Source organism: Athene noctua, chromosome 3 (genome assembly GCF_965140245.1).
Source record: "Athene noctua chromosome 3, bAthNoc1.hap1.1, whole genome shotgun sequence".
Taxonomy (NCBI): Eukaryota; Metazoa; Chordata; class Aves; order Strigiformes; family Strigidae; genus Athene; species Athene noctua.
In genome coordinates, this window is record NC_134039.1 from 42,740,608 (window position 1) to 42,764,112 (window position 23,505).

A 23,505-nucleotide genomic window follows, 5' to 3' on the forward strand; every position below is an offset into this window, starting at 1 on the left:
TAACCAATTAATTTCCTTGCAGAGCTGCTCACAGTAAAAAAATAACTGCAAATGTAATTTATTCCATTTCTTTATTATCGTTTTGTAGTAGCTTGCCTGCTTCATTGGAGCCAGAAAGCATTGGTCTTGGCAGTGTCAATAGCAGTCAGGACTCCCTGCACAAAGCTCCCAAGAAGAAAGGAATCAAGTCTTCAATAGGACGTCTGTTTGGTAAAAAAGAGAAGGCTCGACTTGGACAGCTCAGTAAGGAATTAGTGGTAACAAGCCAAGGTCACCATTTCACAGTCATTTTTCCATTTTTAATTTTGCCTCTTTTCAGTTTCCCATTAAACTTCATTGCTTTCAGCAATTGTATTTGTCAGGAGTTTGCTATGACTATAGCACAAATGAAAGGAGACTTCCTCACAAACTACAAGATTCAGGTTGTTCACTGAAGCTACTGCTTCCATAGTCTCTTGAATTGGGGTAAAAGTGCTAACAGTGTATTCTCAAATAGCCAAATTAAAAAGGTAAGAAAGTAATAAGCCATTATAAGGGGTGTAACATAATCACAGAATCATCTAGGCTGGAAAGGACCTTGAAGATCATCTATTCCAACAGTTAACCTAACACTGACAGTTCCCAACTACACCATATCCCTCAGCGGTATGTCGACCCGACTCTTAAACACCTCCAGGGATGGGGACTCCACCACCTCCCTGGGCAGCCCATTCCAACACCTAACAACCCGTTCTGGAAAGAAATGCTTCCTAATATCCAGTCTAAACCTTCCCTGGCACAACTTGAGGCCATTCCCTCTTGTCCTATCACTTGTTACTTGGTTAAAGAGACTCATCCCCAGCTCTCTGCTGCTTCCTTTCAGGTAGCTGTAGAGGGCGATGAGGTCTCCCCTCAGCCTCCTCTTCTCCAGACTAAACACCCCCAGTTCCCTCAGCCGCTCCCCGTACGACCTGTGCTCCAGACCCTGCACCAGCTTCGTTGCCCTTCTCTGGACACGCTCGAGTCATTCAATGTCCTTTTTGCAGTGAGGGGCCCAAAACTGAACACAGGAATCGAGGGGCGGCCTCACCAGTGCCGAGGACAGGGGTAAGATCCCTTCCCTGTCCCTGCTGGCCACACTATTGCTGACACAAGCCAGGATGCCATTGGCCTTCTTGGCCACCTGGGCACGCTGCTGGCTCCTGTTCAGCTGGCTGTCAATGAACCCCCCCAAGTCCCTCTCTGACTGGCAGCTCTCCAGCCACTCCTCCCCAGGCCTGTAGCGCTGCTGGGGGTTGTTGTGGCCCAAGGGCAGCCCCCGGCATTTGGCCTTATGGAAACTCCTCCAGTTGGCCTCAGCCCATGGCTCCAGCCTGTCCAGGTCTCTCTGCAGAGCCTCCCTACCCTCGAGCAGATCAACACTCCCACCCAACCTGTGGTCATCTGCAAACTGACTGAGGGTGCACTCGATCCCCTCGTCTAGATCATCAATAAAGATGTTAAACAGGAGTGGCCCCAAAACCGAGCCCTGGGGGACACCACTCGTGACCGGCCACCAACTGGATTTAACTCCGTTCACCACAACTCTTTGGGCCCGGCCATCCAGACAGTTTTTTACCCAGCAAAGCGTGTGCCCATCCAAGCTGTGAGTAGCCAATTTTGCCAGGAGAATGCTGTGGGAAACGGTGTCAAAGGCCTTGCTAAAGTCAAGGTAAACAACGTCCACAGCCTTTCCCTCATCCAATAAGCAAGGTGCCCTGTCGTGTATGGAAGATCCTTGCAAGTAAGTGTAGTTGCATTTCAGATTTGAGTCTGTCAATAGATGTCTGCTAGTGCCTATCACTGAATGTCTCACCAAACTCATTTAGTTATGCTACTCAGGACAATGCTTTGTTTTCTTCCTACTTCTTCCCTTTTCCCTTGAAAAGACCTTAGTATCATTAATTCCTGGTAAAAATTTTCCTCTGTGATATTCCATAGGATATGTCTATACCACATGTAAAAAAAAAAATCACTTATAGCGTAACTTTATTTAACTGCCTTAGGTAACATAAGCAATGGAAGGTGAAGGAACAGTCTTCAGCAAAGCCTCATAGTCTGTATGCCCAGACAGGCAAATACATCCTTAGCTTCAGTCTATATTGCTAGGCTATCTGATTTAGCTACATTAAGATTAGCATATATACACATCCCAACACAAGCATCAAATTGAAGTGTCAGTAAAATAGAAATACTAGCTCTTTCTTAGTCACGAAGATGTCACGTAGTATGAATTTGTGAGGCACTAAATTTTTACTGCCATGGTGACCACATAACACCTGTAAAAGAATTTTAAGGGTTTGCAGTAACTATGAATACTTAAGCAATATGTAAGTCTGAAATTAAAGTATGCCCTTATCACAAATAACAAACCCATCACTAAAATCATATAGAATAAAATAAGGTAATATTAAGGTCAAAATATCAGAATAAAATCAAATAACAGCATTCTCCATTTAAACTTCAACCTCTCTCCTCTCTGCCTCTGGAAACCTTGTGTTCTTGAAAAAAAAAAATCTAATTGCAATTTAAATTCTCTTTTTTCTCACTATGGGAAGAATAAAAGTGATTTATTCAATCTTTTTCATAGCTTAATGTATTTCAGAATCTATTAAATGGGTCTCTCAAATACACCTGCATGTCAACCTCTGCACTGATGAAGAATTTTATAACTTTACACCACATTATTAATTCATATTTACATTCCATAAAACCAACTTTATTGATACTTATGGATTATGCATAATAATCTATGAATTCACAGTAATTCAGGAACATAGAGAGCAAAGATGTAATAAATGTGTTGGTCTTCCCTGCAGTTCCTTGCAATATGAAACAAAAATAAAGTAACAACTTCAGATTATCTCAGGAGCAATGTAATCTTGTAATATATTAATTTCTTAATAATACCCACCATTATTAATAAGCCATATGTATAACTGGATAAAGTTTATTTGTAATTCCCAACACTAGCTCATGAAATTGCAAGAAGATATTAATGAAGATTTGCAATTAAATTAATTTTTTATGGCTTCCATCCTTTAGCTCAACGGCAAAAATTTCTGTATAATGCACCTTTTAATTAAGCAAAATGGGTTTACAAGCATGTATAAAATTAACAATAGGACTGACTAAAAACTAGGAGCAAAATATTTTTAGAAACTGAAACAACATTAAACAGCTGAATTATAGTTTTTCTCATCTTAAGTTTTAAAAATACAAAAAGAAAAACCAATATTGACTGGCAGTTTCCATTCAATGGCAGTACTTTAAAGACAAAAAAAAATTAAAAAAATAGCAATCATGGTAGTACTGGAATGAATTCCAGGGCAGCTATGCTATCTGTGCTGCTATATAATTAATAGTTTTATTTATAGTAAGATACTATATCACAGAAATCTAGAGAGTAAGTCCTGTCATTACTACACTGCAGTATATTTGTATGGTTTTCATAACCTAAATTTCTAATGCAAAATCAATAAAAGTATCTCATTTAATTCCTTGCTTTGAATATGGAAAATACTCTTTAATAGCACATCAAATACTAAAGAGGTAATAAACATAATTTTGAGCCTCAGAAACATTAATTTTCCTTGTATGCATACTTGCACATGTACACAATTACACATAAATTAGCACTTTAAAGGTTCATGTCAATGCAGAGGATACTAGAGATCCCAGTGATATTATACATTGTTAGTACACATAACACTTCTGTAACTAATTCTGTATCTCTAAACCCCATGTAATATATACTTATATTTAAGAAGTAATATTGGAACCTCCGAAGTTTTATCACTAACTTCAACAGAGTCAGGCTATCACTCAGAAGATTTCTGTGCTCTGTGTTCCCTGCAAAGCTCAAAAATTACTAGTTTTCAACTGCTAAACTTGTCAGAGTTTCATTATTTTGTAATTTGCTACTTTTACCATCCCTGCTAATGCATTCATATTATTGTTCAAAGCCAACTTCATGCCTTAGGAGATCTTTCTTAGAACCAAGATTCAAGATTTCTAGATTCTTCAAGATTTCTTTCAATTATGGAAGGGAAAATGAGTGTTAGAAGGGAGTATGAGTGCCGTTTGTTTGTTTGTTTGTTTATTCATTTGATTTTAAATTTATCTCACTTGGGGAATACCACACTAGTTACTTGCATATTTTTCCCGTGTTACATTTTAAATATTCTAGTCCCTAAAACAAACAATACATTTGAGGGAATTTTAGCCCTGCCCAGGCAAGTTGATCTGTATGGTATATTCAAAGGTTAGTTTGTTAGGAAACATTTATCATGGCCATCTGCATGCCTAAGATACTGACAGACAGCATCACCACATCCAATACAGTACTTGGGTTGTTCAAAGGGCTAGATGTGTTTGTCTTATGGTGAAGTCTGTTATGCCAAGAGTACTCTCCAACCTGTGATAAACACTCATTGAACTGCATTCATGACATCACTATCCCACAAGCTTCTCTCTCAGAAAGGTGGGATACGTTGATACAGCAGTTTGACAAATTAAAAACTTACTCCAGAGTCAGCAAAATACATTCCATGAGATATTCTGTAAAACTTTGAAAATCATATGAAGTAAAGCAGTCTACATTCATGTTTTTTGCATTCATGACTGGAGGCATTGTTCTCGTCATGAGACTTGCAGAAGTAGTGTCCTCTTTAGTAGAGAAAAATTCTGTCTAGACAAGCAGGAGTATTAAAACTACACCTGCTTGAAAGGACAGCTTAAAGCCAGGCTTTTCTAAGTTAACATCATAAACGTGATACAGCAATAGGTTTTGTTCTCACTTGATTGAGATTCATGTAAGTGTGGCTTGTAAAAGGCTGTGATACTATTTCACTATATAACACTTATGCATTATTTTATGGTTAAAGTCAATGAACCAGAATAGAAATCTTTTAATTTATACTGTGCTTCTTAATTATGCCAGTGTCCACTCTACAATTGTTCGCTATCCATTAGCTGGGAAATAAGAAGTTGCCATTGCCAAATGGAGTCAGTTTCCAACATTTAGCACACTGTTGTCCCTTCTTGTGCCAGTTACACACCTTCTGAATAGCACCACAGAAGAAAGCATCCTTCAGAGAAGTGCTGCAGCCCCTCTGTCTGCACACCTACATGTGCAGATGAGGGGCATGGAGCTGGAGCTAGGAGACTACTAACAGTTCCATGAGCAGGTTCCCTTCTTCCTTGAATCCAGGAAGCAGTAAAAAAGTCAGAGCATCTTTCCACTTCTGCACTAAGAAAGTCATGTTAGTGGATATATTCTATGATCAGCAAAAATCATAGAATACCAGTCATGTCCTTAGTTCACAATATGATTTTATTTTGATCCAGGTGTCCTTGCTTACTGCAAGCTTCCCTTGTCAGTCTATGCAAGTTATTCAAGTTCCCATGACTTTGATAGGATTTTGGTGCCTACAAGATACCTCCAGGGAGACCTAGGAGGCTTTTTACTTCACTGACAGATTCTTTGTGTCATCTCTGGCTTGGGAGTTTGCAGGGATAATGACATCAAAGACTCTAAGACTCAATATGAGAGCAAAATGAAGACTTTAGTATTACACCATTAAGTGATGCTGTGTTATGTCAATAATAATGAGACAGTTCCTGAGAAGGCACTTTCATTTCTACATTTGCCAACTAAGATTAAAAAATGGTGATGGCATTGCTTACTTAGCACCATGAGACTTAGGAGGCAAATTAAAACAGGCAAAGATCAGGGTGCTCTTCTCATACATTTCTGCTAAACATAAGGAGGAGGAAACAAATTTTTCCCCTACCTCTACTCTTTTCCAGCATTTACTTCTGTAGGTGTCATGACTTAAGGAAACCAACATAGACAGTGGTGGTGGGTGAGAAAGGGATTGAAGGGTTGAGAAGGGGAACAACTGGGAAAGAGTTACGGGAAAATACAGCGTGGTTTTGTTTGTTTTCCAGGAGGTTACATGGAAACAGAGGCAGCAGCTCAGGAATCTCTGGGATTAGGCAAACTTGGAACCCAAGCAGAAAAGGACCGAAGACTAAAGAAAAAGTGAGAACCTGTTTCATGTGACTTTCATTTGCTCAAACTTGATTCAGATGTCAGAGTTTTGTTGATTTTTACGCAGGCGTGTAATGAGAAGCAAGATCATCTACTATTGCAGGTTATCACTTAGCATGGTTTTTTCCAGTGTAAAAGTTTTTAAAACCTTGTGAAATATAGGGAAAATTTTTAGAGTATATCAATTGTGCAGTAGTGTTTAATTTGTGAAAGAACATAGGTTTATGAGAAAGAGACATTTTCTATTTCACGCTGACATTAATTCCATGCCATTTGCCTTCTGTGCAATTCTTAAAAAATAAGCAGGCATTTAATGACTCGCTACATATATTTTCAGAAGGGAAAAAAAGATTTTTTTGCATTATCTGTTGAACAAATTATTACTTCTGTCTGCAGAAGTCAAAGGCTTCCCATAAAACCTAGCAGCTTCATTTTCTTTTTGCCTGTCAGCAATGGTAACCTAGCTTTTTGTTCGCATAAATTATATAATAATTTAATGGTGTCTTTGGTGCACCTCCTTGTAAAACTAGTACACTGACTCATAGCAGCTGCCAGAAGCTAAGGAGACCTATTAAAATAAAGCTAAAAACACAAAAGAAACCTCTTGGCAGCATCACAGTTCTAGTGTAATTAGAGGGTGTGAGAGAAAAAAGATGGTACTTAAAAATGGCTTTACAAATTCATTCTATAAACAAACAGGTTTATTTTTCATGTATAACTATTAATTTTAGTGCTATTATTTGGATTCTGAAAGCCTCATTTGTAAAATTTCTAGGGTTTTCAGGTTTGTTTCAGTCTTCTAATGTTCCTTTGCAGTTTCAAGAGAATTTACAATTCTAATCCAAAGAATCTAGGGATAATGTTTCAGCTTCTCTTTAAATTTATATGTAGAATATTTTTAATCAGTACTCTCGTATCAAGCTGCTGATGAAATATAACTTTAAATGTGCACATCCATGTAATGTACAAATGTAAGTGTTCCATTTAAATCAGCCTCAATTTAGCAATTAAAGATGGAGAAGCAGTCATTTTGCTAGCTGAGGGAGAAGAAACATTTTAAATTCAATTAAGAAACTCACAATAACATTTCCAGGGATATTGTGGTTAATGAGTCTTGTCCCTATATTTCTTATCTATAAATTTTTATCACTCATCAGTCATTTTGAAATATGTGGATGTAAAGAGTATATTACTATGATTTTAATACATCTAGAAAGCATCTTTGAGACCATCATTACTATTCGTAAAGAACATAATTGAATTTTCAGCAGCCTATTCTCTGCAGTCCCTATTTATCTTCCAGCTCTCGGGTCTGAAGGTACCACAGTATTGAAATCACTCTGAAGGGACGATTGTGTTCACTTTGCTCACTTTTTCATGTTAGTTCCTTAAACTGGATAAAATAACATAAGACTTGACCCGTAAAACTTCATATATGGCATGACTACTTCATATATGACAGCGGCTACCAAGTTTTGGGTCCAGAAATAGTAGGTGTACAGGTAATCTGTTATGATACTTCTGTCTAATCTCACATAATTAGACTTTTCCATGTCTCTGCTTTTCAAGTCTTTCATTTTTTTCTCCTGTGTCTGTCTGTCCTTGTTTTTTTATGGATTAGATATAATCAAAATGTTCTCTGGTGGGAGAACAGGAATCTTTCTTTTGAGGCTATGACTATTCATCCAGTCCGAACTGCATACTATATATCCTCAGTACATGTTATAGACCTATGTCATGAAGATTTTTAACTTTTTCCCCATTCCTTTAGATTTGTCTGTTTTCATAGCTTCTCAGTTTGGAATCCTTACAACTGCTTTTAAGATTCTTCTTAAGCTGCTATCTGAGAAAAGTTAACATATATTGCTAGTTTATATATATATATATCTATTATATAGTTGTGAAGAACTGTAATATGGGAAAAATGTAACATTTGTATTAGAGATAATTCGGTAGAGTCTCATGTATATGGGAGTCATTAGGATGCCAAGCTACCAATAGGGTGTAGCAGAACTAACATTTTGTTGTAAAAAATGCAGTCAGGTGTTTGCATGTCTTATCTTGGAAAGTATTAAGTTGAAACAGTCCAGAAAGTCATTTAAATTAAAAGTTTGTCTCAGTAGGTCAGATTCCTTTTTGTCCACACTTAACAACATATAGCTCCCTCTGAAAATAGAATCTTCAAATACATATAGTAGCTGCAACATTACTGATCTGGATAGTGCAAATGAGAATACTGTGCTGTGTAACATAAAGTTGATAGTGATATGTATGAGGTCTTTATAAGATGTATTAATAGAAGACTGAGGATCATTTGCTATCTCATGATATAGCAGTGAGATTTAAGTTGATTCCCTCTCTAACTGCTAAAGAGCCCCTACAAACCCTGCAGAGTTAGTGAGCCCAGTCTTGAACAGAGAGAGCAGGGCACCTTTTAAGAATTTCTATCTCTAATTTAGGTTAGGACATAAAACCCCAAGAGAACCAGGCCCACCAGAGGATACTTAGAGGATAGGCAGGGAAGCACTTTTCAGGTCTGGGAGAGCTTTCTTTATGTTGGCTTTGTCACTTCCTTGGGGGAAAAAAAGCCAAACAAAACAATGATCCCAGAGCCAATTCCCTTTTCTCTAAAGCAGCAATAATACCATATACTGAACTTATGTTTCTCTCTTACACACATAAGTCAAGTGAAATGGCTTTCAGTCCTGTTGACAACTCAGTGAAATTATCTTTCAGTTCAGTGGTAGTTCTGCAAGCAAGGATTCTCCCTTTGACACGAAACCAGATGTCTGATTCATTACTGTGATCAACACATTCTCACAGTACTCATTAACCTCAGCAGAGTTTGCAATTACCTTTGAGTTAGCAAATTAAAAGTGGATAGAAGTTATTATAAAAAGACAAATTCCTGTTAAAATATTATTCATGGTATTTCTTTCAGTTGAATTAATCTCCCAAGTGAAAAATACCTTAAAAGGCTAAAATTCTAATTTCACATTTTTTGTTGTACTCAACTTCATCAGTAATTCAGTAAGGATGCTCCTACCCCAGGGATGAAGAAGCATCATGTTTCACATTGTCGGCTGCTGCAGCCAGTAGGTACTAATGGTCCACCATTAGTACGTACTCTCCTGGCCACCTGCTCCAGAGTAGCAAGTAAACGCATTGACCCTGCTCTGGCCTCGTCGAGTTAAAAACTTGCTGCAGTGTGTTATACTATTTTAGCACAATTTACATGCATAGAATAGATTAATGAATAATACATTTCACTCTGAAAAGTTTCATGAGAGAATATGATAATTCTGGAGACCAGTTCTCTCTCTGGTGATTATAGTGTCATTAACCTAAAATTCAAAGTTTTTCTGCTTCTTGCTTAGAAGATGCTATTTAGATGTAAAATTTCTTTCAGTTTCAATTAACTACTTAGGCATCATTAAAATGTAATTAACAGTTTATCTCAGTGATATGCCAGACATTTATGAACCTCAGACAAGAGTCTCTATTCATCCAGCATTTGGTTATTACAGCAAATTTATTAGGAACATGTCTTTCGTCTAAGGCATCAAAGAGAAATTAAGGATGCTGTGTGGATTTTTTTTATTAGACCAAACATGTTCCTAAAATAATCTGAAAAGATGAATTTAACTTGCATGAATCATCCATAGATGTTTACTCTATGACATTGAATATATGACAGCTCTAGTTAATATTAAAACTTTTTAAGTCTCGCTATTTCTAAATTGAGTGTGCAGTCCTAGAAAACAAAAAATTAATATCAGGAGTATTTAGAATGTTTAGGGTGTTATTCCATTATTTGGTGAAAATAAGTGATGCTGGGGTGTGACAAGGAATACTACACTACATTTTTATTATTTAAACTAGGCTTTATATTCCACTTGTTCTATAAAAAAGTTGTTAATATTTTGTCTATAATGTCTTCTGCCTTTTGCCTAACTCTCAGTGTGTGTTTGCCTAATGAGTAACTTTTTCAAGAAAACTTGGAGTTTAGGACTAAAAGCATTAATGATGATGATACCCTCTATGTCACAGTTACATTCATTTATGTCCCCTAAAGTTTCAAATAATTTGCACTCATATAAATAATAAATTTTATTTGGTTAAGATATACTTTCCAGAAGGCACCCATCGCTGAAATGAGGAATAGAGCTTTTCTCTTAGTACATTTTTTTCTAGTGAATTATCAGTCTTCCTGTGAAAAATTACTTATTTCCTCCATGAAAAAAGGTTACCAAATTTCCAATTCTGAATTTTGTAGGTACCTTTTCTTCATGATTGTTTATTCACTATTCCAGCTGTTCATAAGATCATCCTTTGTGGGTGTTTTTGCACCAAATAATATGTTGGCACATGATAACTTGGCCTTGGCATTCACTCACGGTTGTCATGATAGCCCAAGCTGGGACCCAGTGTAGGAAGCTTCAGGTCAGTCCAGTTTCTATCGTAATTCAAAGGTTCACAGAGGGTTTGGATACAGGCATAGTGTCCTCTGGGGCAGCAGAAGTTGATCAGTGTGTGCCCCACAAGACAATTGATACTTCAGAAAAAGAGTGCCTGAAATCATATAATCTGTATCCCCCTTAAAAACATATCCCCACTGACCTCATCTCAGGTAGCAAATTAAGGCACTTAACAAAAGCACTATAAATGTTTTACTGTCCTTTTCACTAAAATAACAAATGATGAACCCTTTATAAAGATCTTTAACAATGGACTCAGCCAAACCTGAAATATTTTCGGTAGAGCCATGTTTGCTTCCCTTTTTGCTATAACTGTCCTAGTGAACATCAGTTGTATTCTCCTTGTCCACAGTTTTGCTGAGAAGTGATGTCAAATCGTCCTTATCCAGGAGCGCCACTGGTGGCAAATACAGCTCTAAAGAATCTTTCTTTGTTTTTCAAAGTGCAGTATAGCTCTGAGTGCCAGTAATATATATGTTTTTCACATGTGATGTTTGATTTGATCTTCAATAACATGCAGTGTTGCAGCAAGTAAGTATCTGCCTGAAGAAGGAAGCAGGCTGAAGACAGACAGGATATATATGTCTGCTATGTTGCATAAAAGTATGTAATGGTTGGTCATGATTACTGATATCTCACTGGATATCTTTATTTCACCCTGTGCAAGGCACCAACATAAGGAAAGCTTTGAGAGACATTTAAGTGCTATGCAGTCCTAGACTGGCACACAGAGCCGGATTTGACCTTGTGCATGCCGCACAGTTGAGACAGGCCTACGCCATCGCTTCCGCAGCAATCCCAAATATAAATTATTTTCATGAAAAAAATTTACATGGAAGTCAGTTAGCCTGGATCTTACTGACAGGATTCCAGCCCAGAAGCTGATAAATTCCCTAGTTCATTACTATGAGCATTCAAATAACAATCATTACTTATCTTATAGCTGGTTAAATAACTGCACTGTATCATAATGCTATCACTCCTAGTCATCTGTCAGACAAGAGTAGAGCTTCTTTCTTCAATTTGTTTGACTCTGGACAAGAGTTTATTAATTCCATATTTCCAAAACGAGCTTAAGATGTGAGGTTTATATTTTTCAAGGAAAATCAAAATAAACCATTCTTTCCTATGAACCTGTTTTGGGGAGATTTACTCCACAAGTACAGGTTTTCATTTGCCAGATACCACCTCCTGCCTTCAAGTGGATTGCAGATGCCAAGACACATACATATGTTTACATACATCAATAAATACTTGTAAAATCAAGTAATAAGTAATAAAATCAAGACCTAAGTAGTACTTATATGTAAAACTACAGTGTAAAAATAAATTCTTAGTATTCATAGAATTGCAATGCTGTTAAGTCTCAGCTGACTACAGTGATGTACATATTAAACAGCAGTAACTTCCATATGAACATGAGAGCATGTTATATGAATTGACTTTTCTCCCCTTCTACCTGGAAAAAAAAGAATGATAAATGTTGATATGCTTCTCTGATAAATTTGACAAATTTCTAATAATGCTTGGGTCCTTATGTTGCTTTTCATTTGTATCATATCCTTCAAAAATTGGAAGATGACAGAAAGAAGTCACAAAAAATAGGCCTCAGTAAAAGAAAACAGAACACTGGAACTTCCATTTTTAATGGGCAAATCTAAGTTTTAAATCCCTGTCAACAGGCTACTTGAAAAATGTCTAGGTAGACCTGTTTGTGGAATAAGAGTTTGAAATGATGTAGTTATCACTTAGTTGCTTTTGAATCCACACAGTGCCCCTTTAATTACGGTTTATGTATGCAACTGCAATTAGAATTTGACATAGTGTATTTATGACTACACATAATCTCTGTACTCTGCAGTATACAAATATCTGTTTCTAATGATTTTCTTAATTGCACACATTTTTAAAAAATGAAGCCAATTGGATTAATTTCTTTTTCTGTGCCATCCATCTAATGTTCCTGTATATTTAATGCTTATTAAACACCATTATATCCTAAATGTACTTTTTTTTTTTTTTTTACAGTAGCTCTTAAGAACATGATGCCTTTTTTTTTTTTTTTTCCCCAGGTCTTTTATTTACTGAATCCTTAGGGAAATTCAAGTTTTGCATTTAATTTCTTCCCTTCCTACCTCATCTATGAGAAGGTGCTTGATTTTAGTAGCTTTCAGACTGATCTTTAGTTCTTCCTCCCTAGCAAAACATACTGTGTTCAATAGAATGGTTTTGACTTGCCTAGATCAGTGTCTAATCCTTCAAGCATACATAAAGATTAATTTTTTCTTTAAAGTTAATTCTTTTAGCAAACATTTTTAATGCTTACTGGAAGACCCTTTCAAATCATAAATCAGTCAAAGCTTTTGCAATGTTAAAAATGTATCTTGCTATTACATTAGATACTTGGAGCCTTTTTAGCATTACAAATGTAAGGATATATGGATATTTATCTTGCAGAGGATTAATAAACCTTACTCAGATTATCCTTATATTGACACAACATATTTTATTCCATTTCTAACTATTTTTTTTAAATCTTGTATTTTTAAAAGTAACATTTTTATCCTTTGCCATTTTTTTTATTCTTTTCCTCATAAAAGATAAGGATATTTGTAACAACCAGTTGCAAGTTTTTGATTAAACAAAAACAGAACAAAGCCCCAGTCCCTGCCTTATCTACACATTTAGGCCTAACTATTGCAATTTGGGATTTCTGGATAAATATAAGCATCCACCCTTATGCATGCAGCTGGCTCTCTAAACAAGACATGCAACACAAGCACATGTAACTATTTCGTCAGATTAGCTGTAGCATAAGGGTTTAAGGGAAGAATGGATAAAAGACAGCACAGGAAAATAATTCTATGTAACTTCTAGTTTAATATCTGTCTAAGGGAAATCATTGTGTTCCTTCAATAAAATGGTAATAAAATGGATGTCTTACAAAAAGGTGAAAGCTAAAATTTAAAGATCCATTCTTTTCTGCTGTATTTTATTATTCTGCAGACAAGATGACCAGGAGGTGAAGGAATGTCCCTTGATCCTCTGCTTCTGTAATGGGGGAGACTGGAAAGGCCTTCAGGTCCCATAAGTTATCCCCAAGCAACTGCAAACTGCCAGAAAATTACTTGCATTCCAGTTAATCCCCCTGTTTATTTATCTCTGCCCGTACCGGAAGGAGTACTCAGAGGAAGATGTAAGAAGTGGGAGTTCTGGTTCAGTAGTCTCTGGAAGGTCCTAATTTAAAAGCTTTTCTAGCACAGGTGTTCAAGTCAGTCTTCACAGTTAGCACAGTACAAAATGAGCATGAATCACGAATACATATTCAATTCTAGTGCTACTTCCATCAGATTTGCTAACTGTTTAAATAGTTCTCTAGTCCTTTATTTTTATTGCATACTTTCATTGTCCTTCCCTTCCTTAATTTTCCTTTCTTAAACTTTCTGTGTACAAATTTGTCATTTGTTTCCACCTACTTTTCTGTATCACACTTCCTCTCCTCTCTCCCAGCTCTTCTGCTGATCTCACACATGTGAAAACAAAATTTATGATCTTGAAACCAGCGCTGTCCTGAACTCACTGAAATATCTGCCACCTCTTCTTAATTAGAGCACAGGCTTTTCATCCCCAAGTTTTCTACAGTTCTATCTACCAAGCATTTTTATATCTCTGTAAATCATTTGTTAATAGAAATATAATATTCTGAGATGTCTGGGTTTCATTCAGGAATATAATTTTCTTTTTATGATGGCAATTAAAGGATGCTGAAGAAAGTTCATTATCATCAGTAGCATCCTGCTTTCTCCTACAGATACTGTTACCAATTATATTGGTAAGAATAGGTTACCTAGAGGGCAAATCACTCATACCTCTATTGCTACTAATCTAGTATTAGTATGACAGCTCAAATTAAAAAACTGCATGGCATGAATAACCATTACAAATGTTAGTCACCTATGTGCATGAAATCTGCATACTTAAAAAAAAACAAACTAAAAAACCACAAAACCCTAAGTCTAGCTCATTCATCATTACCGTAAAATATTTTTCTAAAATATTAGTAAAATGCACATAGAAAAGTAAACCTTGGTTTGTAGTCCACTCAATTTTACTGTATATAGTAATTTGCTTAAATCTACAGGTTTGGATTTTGGTGTTATGCAAGAATCATTATGAAATTATTCAAATCTCGGCAAAATGCTTTGATTGGAAATTCTATTCTGCTTTCACTGTGTTTACAGATCTTTGGCATGAATGTTTTGTAGATAAATAGCCAACATCAGTTTAATGAAAATCTCATTTTGCAAGATGCATCTGTTCGTCACAAGAACATTCCTTTAAAGCATTCAAAGACCAGTTAGAAAGATTTCTGTAGTTATAATGGTGGTATTATTTTATCTATCATATGATTTAATTTTTTTTATGGACTACTATATGTTCATTAACATTTATGTGCTTTTTTTTCCATTCATCTCTCTCCATCTCATGAAAAGCATATCTGGGTAAGTTAAAACACCGTGGCTGCTGAACATACTCATTTTCAGCACCATGTTTATTTTCTATGTTTGTTTTTTTGTTGTTTTGGGTTTTTTTTTGTTGTTTTTGTTTGTTTGTTTTTTCTGTGAACATTATCTAACAAATCCATGCAGGAAACTGACATGAAAACTTTCAAAGTATGCAAAAATAATGGTAAACCTTGAAAGCATATACAAATTAAGTCCAGGACTTGTTACTGCAGGGCTTAACATAATGGATTAACTACTGGAAGATAACTGCTCTCAATTGTTTTGAAATAAACACATTTTGGGAGGTATAAAGCCCAGAATCACAAACACTTTTGAAAGATTAAGTCAGTGGAAAAAAATGTGAGAGTAAGGCCTAGATTAACAAATGCTGTTGAGGCCTAAATTCTGTTTTTTCTGTTTGAGCTCTTCTGCTGTGTAGTAGTACAATAATATTTCATTTGTGCATATAAATTTCTTCTTCAGCAGTTCATTTTTTAATTTTTTTTTTAATTGTTAACCTGATATCAAGTTTAAAATCTGCATGTCCTCGTGATCTATCATACAAATACAGGGGTTTTTTGAATAATTTTGGAATTTAGGGAGAAAATTTTATCTGTTCAAAGCACATATAAGCTATAACTTTCTAAAGGTGCAAGGATAAAAAACTCAAATAGAACAGGGGCTACCACATTAATTTAAAATATGTGGTTATGAAATGGCTTTATAAAAATTGATTTGATAACATTTAATCAACCTGGGAACTCTGGGGGTCTCTAATGTAGTACAGTACATACAACATTGCAAAGCTATGTTTTATGCAAGTCTGTTTACTTCACAGTTGTTTTATTATTTTTTTAATAGCAATTCTAATTTGTTAGGTTCTGTATTAAGCATTCCTGAACATGCTTCTCTTAGTTTAATATATGTCTTTAGAAAAAAGAATGCTGCCCTTCAATTTGCATACACTTAAAATGTACACCTATATAGGATAATTACAGCACTGTTAAATCTGCTTTGCTAATCTGTGTTATCTGGGCTGCTGTTAAATTTAAAGTTATACTTGTTTTATAGATTTAAAAACTTTAATTTATTATTTGCATTTTGATTTCTATGTTTTAGTCATTTTTTTTCTGAAAACTCCTTAAAGTTGAATACAAAATATTTTGTAAATAAAAGGAAATTGAATTTTGTCCATTGTTCTTAGTCTAGCTATTATATCAAGTATCAAAATTGAGAAAGAATGAGGATTTAATGTGATTTAAAAGCCAGGTCACTTAAGCGCCAAAGTCAAAACAAGATTTGACCCAGTTTTTAATTAGTGTAGTCTTTAAATCAGATGAATCCTTTCAGATTAAATTAAATCAGCATTATAGGACAATATCAAGTCTAAGTCTCTTTTATCTTTTTTTTTTCTATTTCTTACTTTAAAAATATTTATCGTCTTGTAGGAAATAAATAGATAAAACATAACTTATTTTTTTACTAAACATTTAATTTCATTATTAAAGTATACAAATTCGACTCCCTTATTTTGTGATACAGTGACCTTAGCTACAGAATTTTAGCCTCTCTCAAATATTTAGCACATGATAATAGGAAAGATAAAATCCAAATCCAGCTCAATTCATTAGAAATCCTCTCTCCTGAATTTTGGAGTTTTTGAATGTATGTTAGCTTTTGAGACCAGATGTGTCTAATCTTAACTTGAAATCATAGGTTTGCTCAGATGAATGTAGTATATTTGGTCTATCATTTCTGTCTATTTTTCTTCTAGAAAACAATTGTATAATATTTTGTTGTAAACTAAACATATTGAAATGAAAATAATCATAATAATCAGAGGATCTGCTTGGTAAACACTGTAGTCTGTTATCTTTTTGAGAAAATTTCTATGAATAAAGGCCATTTCATAGAATCTAAATTGCCCATTAGCCCAAATTTTTAAATAAATTCTGCTTGAATTTTACAAACATGATTTGGCTCTTGACTTCACTGTGCATCCCTTTCAATTTATCTCACATTTATGATTACATTTTAACTAAGAGACCTTATAATATGTGCAGTATAATATCCCTGAGAACTTTTCATGTGAACCCTACTAGAACTATCAGAGTTAATGCTATTATTTGCAGAAATATGAAGGTCTGCGATGAAACATTGTTGAAGTTTCATCAAGATAGTGTCTGGACTTTGTGTATTACACAGAGTGTTTGCATTATGTGTATCAGAAATCCTAAGCTGTTATTTCTTTTTTGCTTCATGGGGGGAGTCTCATCTTTGTAAAGAAAATTGAATGTCACTGAATGACATGCTTTAAATCCAGATCTTGTTAACTTCCCACACAAAGTCTATTTAAAGTTTATTCTTATTTTTAATAACGTTCAGTGAGTTTTATGCAATGAGTTAGTGAGGGCTGCTGATACACAACTAGAATTTTCCCAGTGCAAGAAAGGATATATATGATATAGAAAATTTGCAGGATAATATCATAGTTTTGCTCTTACCATTTTCCCATTACTTTTCCTCCCATGTGCCTCTGCTGTCCAGAGGGATATTGAAGCATTCATAGTCCCTATGGTATGAGACAGTTGTGTTCTCAGCTTGTTCGGTTGATTTGGGCAGATGTACCTGGCTCTGGAAGAATGGTGCTAAATAGCCCAGTGTAGGAATATCTTCAGGAAGTAATTTGGAGGAAGGATTAAACATCAGAAGTCAGTGCTAGGGAGGCAACCCTGCTTCTCTGACATACAACTCCACAATACAACTTGGCATGATGTGATTTTTGTATTCTGTCTTTGATAAAAGAGTGAAGACAGCCACTATGAGGCACCCTCTCTAAAACAGACAAAGACAAGCATCTCAAATTTTGAATGAATGCTAAACAGATGATGTTCATTAAATTTCCTGACTTTGCAAAAACAGGCTGAGGGTAATGATATGTTTTAAACAACATATTGCAGTTATACCCATGATGTCTCCAGGAAGACTTTATTCTTGAACAGTAATAACGTTATCTTTAAAAATACAGCTTTAATTTGGAATTCATTCCAGTGGTAGTAAGTGGTTTAAAGCCCTATCTGAAAAATAATAGCATTCATAGTAATGGCTAATTAATGTCAGTTCTTTCTTATCAGTTTGTTTTCATATGTTGCTATAATTACATTTTAATTCCCTACCTCCTTACAAACGTAAAGTGGACACATTATATAATGTAGTACTCTTCTGACTAAGTCTTAGGAGGAAAAAATCTCCATGTTCTCCTGCAAAACATCTTCCAAATTAGAGAAACTGTATAATGCTATTCACAATTTCCAAACCCTGTCTTTCTAATGAAAGGGAGAGGGAGTGATGATCTTTAGGGTATTCCTTTCTTCCTCCTGTGATCAGTTGTATGTTTTTGTGAGGAAAACTGAACTGCAGTCACCAATATTTGGCTTTGGGGACCTCCTGTTTTCAGGAAGCCAGTGACTACCCCACAAGGACAATAGGCAGTTCAAAGATGCTCAGATTATATTCCAAAATAGGCAGATCACCGGATTAATTTTTCTGATGATTTGCACTATTGATCAAAATGATACATGTTTTTTCCTATATGACATTTTTAACTTATTTTGAAAGAGTGAATTTTTTTCTGTAGTGCTGGTTCATATCAAAAACACCCCAGAGTTTTCTTTGACTGCCAACTAAAGAATCTCTCTTAGTCAAAAAATAGAAATTCTGGGTTTAGTTCTCATTTAGAAATTGTAGATTCATGTTCTGCAGATCTCCTAGTGTGTATTAAAAAGTAGTCAAAGAATACTGTTCAAAAAGTATAATCTAATATAAATATTAGTATAACATTATATAAATATATATATAAATAGTAGTATAATATAAAAAATAAAATTTAAATGAACTTTCATATTGGAGAGGCATTTAAACAAAACACCTGAGGGAAGGAGTATAAATTCTGAAGCATGAACATATTTTTAAGGGAAAGAAATATTATAAAACTCCTTTTAGTATTCCACATCAATAAGTGAGGCACAGGCCTTATGATGGCTGTATTCCCTGTGCATATCCGAGTAAAGGATGTTAAGTTTACACTAAAAGCATTTTCAACCCCAAACACTTTCCTTCTATATGCCAAACCCCTTTGGATTACGTTTATCATACTGTAGTCTTTGGCTATAGCATATATATAGGGTATCCCATTCCTGACCTGACCCCATTTCCTTTGGCCAAATTCAATAACCACAACTATATTTTCCTTTAGCTCTGTGATCCAGACTGCCTCTGAAGTAACAGAAGTGCTTTCCTACTCTGGGAGAGTGTATTTGTTTGAGAAGCATTGGTATAATGCTAAGCCTCCCCACCAAGCTTCAGGCTTGGTGTCACAGAAGACTTCATAGAAATACATACTTAATAATTCAAGCATAAAGGAATTAAGTTTTCCATGGAAGTGAGACCTTTAAAGTGCCAATGCCTCTTCTGCAGGCACCTCAGTTTCTGAGGTCACACAGGGATTTAACACCAAATCAAAGAAACAGGCAAAAACTTCCTCCCCATCTCCTTGTAGACCATGTACTGCTGCTCTCCTGCTTGGAGGAGACCAAGACAAGCAAGGAAGGCCAGTGCCTCTCAAAGCCATAATCTCCTGGGTTTTACTTACTGTGGTAGCCAGCCCTTCTCTTTCAGCTGGGATGGGTGATGAGAATAGCCCAGATAAGGAAAAATCTGGGATCATGTTCCTCCAAGGATGGTGTCTCCATGGGACTCCTGGCTGCAGAAGGGGTGGCTCCCTGTGCTTGGGCTGGCTTTGGGGAAGGAGCAAGTCACACAGGGTTTTGTGGGGTCTGTGCTCTACCGTGGGACACTGAAACTGGCCAGGTGAGGCAGAGGCATTCCTGAAATCATTGCCCTCCATGAAGACAGCCATGCCAGCTCACAGCCCTGCTGGCAGCAGGAGCCTTTGTGGCACCTGAGGGAGGTACAACATTGCTGTAGCTTTGCAGGCACTGCAGAACCTCATCTACAGGTAGCTGGGAGGTGGCCAAGCCTGGCCATGCCTTAATTCTGCTTTCCTGAGCAGCCAAGTGTGTATGTCTCTGTTGGCCTTCACTACTTGTCTCCCCAGGAATATGGGATTCCTGCACCTCCGCCAGCTACTGAAGGTATTTGCGTACCCAGAGAGCAACTTCTCATTTTACCAAGGATCATACTTTCCTTGAAAGCAAGGATAGCTCTGCAATGCCGTTGAACATCTGAGTGACAAAGGATAAGATATGCTGCAAAGGATGAGTGGGAGGAGAGGCTAGATAAACTTCAGTAATGCTGTCAAGTATTTGTAATGTTACATATTACTACAGCATAAACATAGAAAGTAAAGCAGCTGTCTTTCTATTAATATTCAGAGCCAGGGATTTAGACACGTATGCAAAATTCCATATTTGAGTTCCATTTTCTACTAAAGACAAATTCTCTCAGTCTGGCCCCTCAGCAGTGCAAAAATCCCAAAAGGAGTACTCCTTACAAGTAAGATCACTCCATCGCTTTTATCTGCCGTGATTTTGTAGTATGCATTTTTGAAAGGCTGCTAAGGCAGTGAATTGCCAAGGGATAACTGAACCACAAAGGCTGTGGTAATAAAGGAGGACAGAGCAAAATTGAAGCTATAATTCCAAGAATTCCTTGTTATGTGGGAATGTAAGCAAGTTTTAATAGCATATTAGCATAGTCCATGTCTAATTTGGTTTTCACTACAGCTTGTTGCTGAGAGCATTCTTTTGTGTTTCACTCAGTAGGAGGCAGCTGAAAATATGTTGTTAAATACCAGAAAAAAACCCAAAAAAGACTTCTGAAGGACTGCTTTCTCTATAGCACCACCACAATGGGTTCTTTATTCCTTCTCCAGGAATAAAAATCTCTGGTCAAATGATTGAATGTGTTTAATATAGAATGTTTTCCTGGCTTATACATAACTTTACCAAATATTTAATAGCACTGTATTAAAAGTTTATTTTAAGCTTTGAGAAAGATGTTTTACATACACACCCATTGCATTCCAGAGAAGCTGCAGATGCAGGAGTTGGATTGATATTTGATCAATTCAGTAAAAATATATCTATGTATATGCATAAAATTGAGAAACCACATCAATTCTATAATTATAAAAAATGTATAAACCAGTAAACCACATGGATTTCTTTTGTACATAAGCAATAATAAAAAAAAATTAACACGAAACTATTAAAGATACAACCAATTCTTAATTAGCCACAGATGGCTTATTTAAAATGCAGAATACCTCTACTCCAGAGACCCTAGAATTGTTCATAGCTGGTCCAGCAGGTTTAGTGCTTCAAACACAGAGACCTCTGAGACCCATCTGCATTTCATCCGTGCTTAGCTCAGGTCTAGAAGTTGGCAATTTTGGGCCTTTCTGGGTCAATACCTGACCAGAGCTAAGCTCGTCTCAGGAGGAATCCCTCAGTCTTCTCTCTTCACCAATGTCTCTATATTGCTTCAGCTAAGAACAAACAGAAACCTTGCGTTTTGTATGTTATGTGTTTAAAGGGGTGTCAAAACGCAACAAGAAAAAAAAAAAAAAAAGGAATAGATTAAGGAATACATTAAAAAAGAGAAAGGAGCTGTGTTGTTCACTGGTGTTTTCTATGCCTTTTCTATGCCTGTCATTGTGCTTCTCTGTTGTTACCCTTAACAAAAAGGCATGGTTGCATCTTTATTGTCCCTACACATACCTCTACATATTTAACATTTTTTGATCCATTTTTAGACATGAACTTCTGGAAGAAGCTCGGAGAAAGGGTTTGCCTTTTGCACAGTGGGATGGGCCAACAGTGGTTGCCTGGCTGGAGGTAAGTGTTGGCCATAACTTGGAAATGTGAGTCACGTTTGTAGACTACTGCTATGTGCTTGTCCTTACAAATTCTAAAAGAGACTGATAAAGTCTCCTCCTCTCTACCCTGTGTACTGTGACATGAGCACTAAGAAGATTTTGACACTGGTTGGTGTAAATCAGAGACTAGAGCTGAGAAAAGTAAGGCAGGATTACATAGGGGGATAAGAATAAGAAAAAAGGCTTATCAAATGCAGTCAAACCCCAAATTTTGGAAATCTTCTAATTTCTCAGTCTAAAATATCTAGGAACTCCACAAACAGAGTTTATGTAGGATGATGTGCTGAGGAGAAAACAAAAATTAACTATCAAATTTTATTTGAAGTCAACATAGAAGCTACATCTTCAGAATTTTTAATAAATTTAAAGAATTTATAACTTTCTGTCTTTTTAGAATATAATGGGAAAGAGCTGACTTACCTAGCTATCACTCAGAACAGGAAAAAGAGGTGTCCCTCTCAGCACTTTCACCCAGGATGTGGAAGATCCAGGCTGAAATCTCTCTGATTTGACAGGCAGTGCCTTCATCTCTGAAATCAGATTTGCAGAGAGCTCTCCTTTATTTGGAGACCCTAAGTGAGTGGATTTTGGAACCCATCAAGAGAAACATTCAGCAGAGCTTTCCATCAATTCTGACAAAAAATCAATGAGTGTTTTAGGTGAAGGAACTGTTAAAAAAATAGTTACTGAGATGCTGAGGGGAGGAGAAGGCAAAAAGTAAGGATGTTCCTTTATAAATACACAGTCACTTACATGGCAAGGCTGTATCACTTCAGTGGAGGTATAAGCTCTTGGCTCAAGGAACAGGTTATCTATTCCTTGTCTAAACCAAACATCTCTATGCATTCCCACCCATTTTCATGTCTGCTGTGGGTATCAAACATTCATCATGAGCTAGAATTTGTAGAGTTTTTCCCTTCAGTTAAAGAAAAAGGTGCCTCTCCAAAGTTTTAACATGAATATGTTCAGGGAATAAATGAAGGATGAGGAATGAAAGCAGCTGATGTCTACAAAATTTCTGCTTTGTATGGGACTTGCTGAAGATACCTAATGAAAAAGATGAAATGAAAACTGCAGAAAGGCAGTTCAAACATTTGTGCGTGACTTTGGAAAATGGCATTATATTTTCCTTCCCAAAAAAATCTCTGTTAATATGGATCATCCATTAATTTGGCCACTACCTGACTTCTGTATGACTTTGAGAGTTACGTAACCAGATCTCTGTCAGCTGGAAATATTCCTTATTACAGTCAAAGCTGATTCGCTGGGAATGTGAATATACGAAGATCTGTACATTTCTGAATATTAAGAAAAATCTGCCCTTGATGTCCTCCAGGGTGATCCAAAATTTGAAGACATTTCTGACAAATTAAGCCCTAATCTTCTCTTCCCTTGATTCTTAGCTGCAAAATAGGACATGCTTCCCACTGTCTCAGAGAGGGGCTGTAAAGAGAAACTGATGTCTGTGAACTTCTTGGGAAATATGATGAGAGTAGCATAGGAAAGCCCCCGAGGAAGTTTATGTTGCAGTATTTAATGCAGATTGAATAC

The 23,505-nt window shown here is 36.1% G+C and overlaps 1 protein-coding gene across 8 annotated transcripts in view; it reads left to right on the top strand.

Moving 5' to 3' along the window:
- The window catches only part of PPFIA2 (PTPRF interacting protein alpha 2), a 365,675-nt gene that overhangs the window by 322,802 nt on the left and 19,368 nt on the right, over window positions 1-23,505 (top strand). For 7 of the 8 annotated variants that reach the window (XM_074902784.1, XM_074902788.1, XM_074902785.1 and 4 more), the window contains 3 exons: window positions 89-270; window positions 5,971-6,064; window positions 21,832-21,913. In XM_074902784.1, the coding sequence (XP_074758885.1) occupies window positions 89-270; window positions 5,971-6,064; window positions 21,832-21,913 (358 nt within the window). The remainder of the gene's footprint in view (window positions 1-88; window positions 271-5,970; window positions 6,065-21,831; window positions 21,914-23,505) is intronic. The other variant, XM_074902786.1, reaches the window with a different exon arrangement.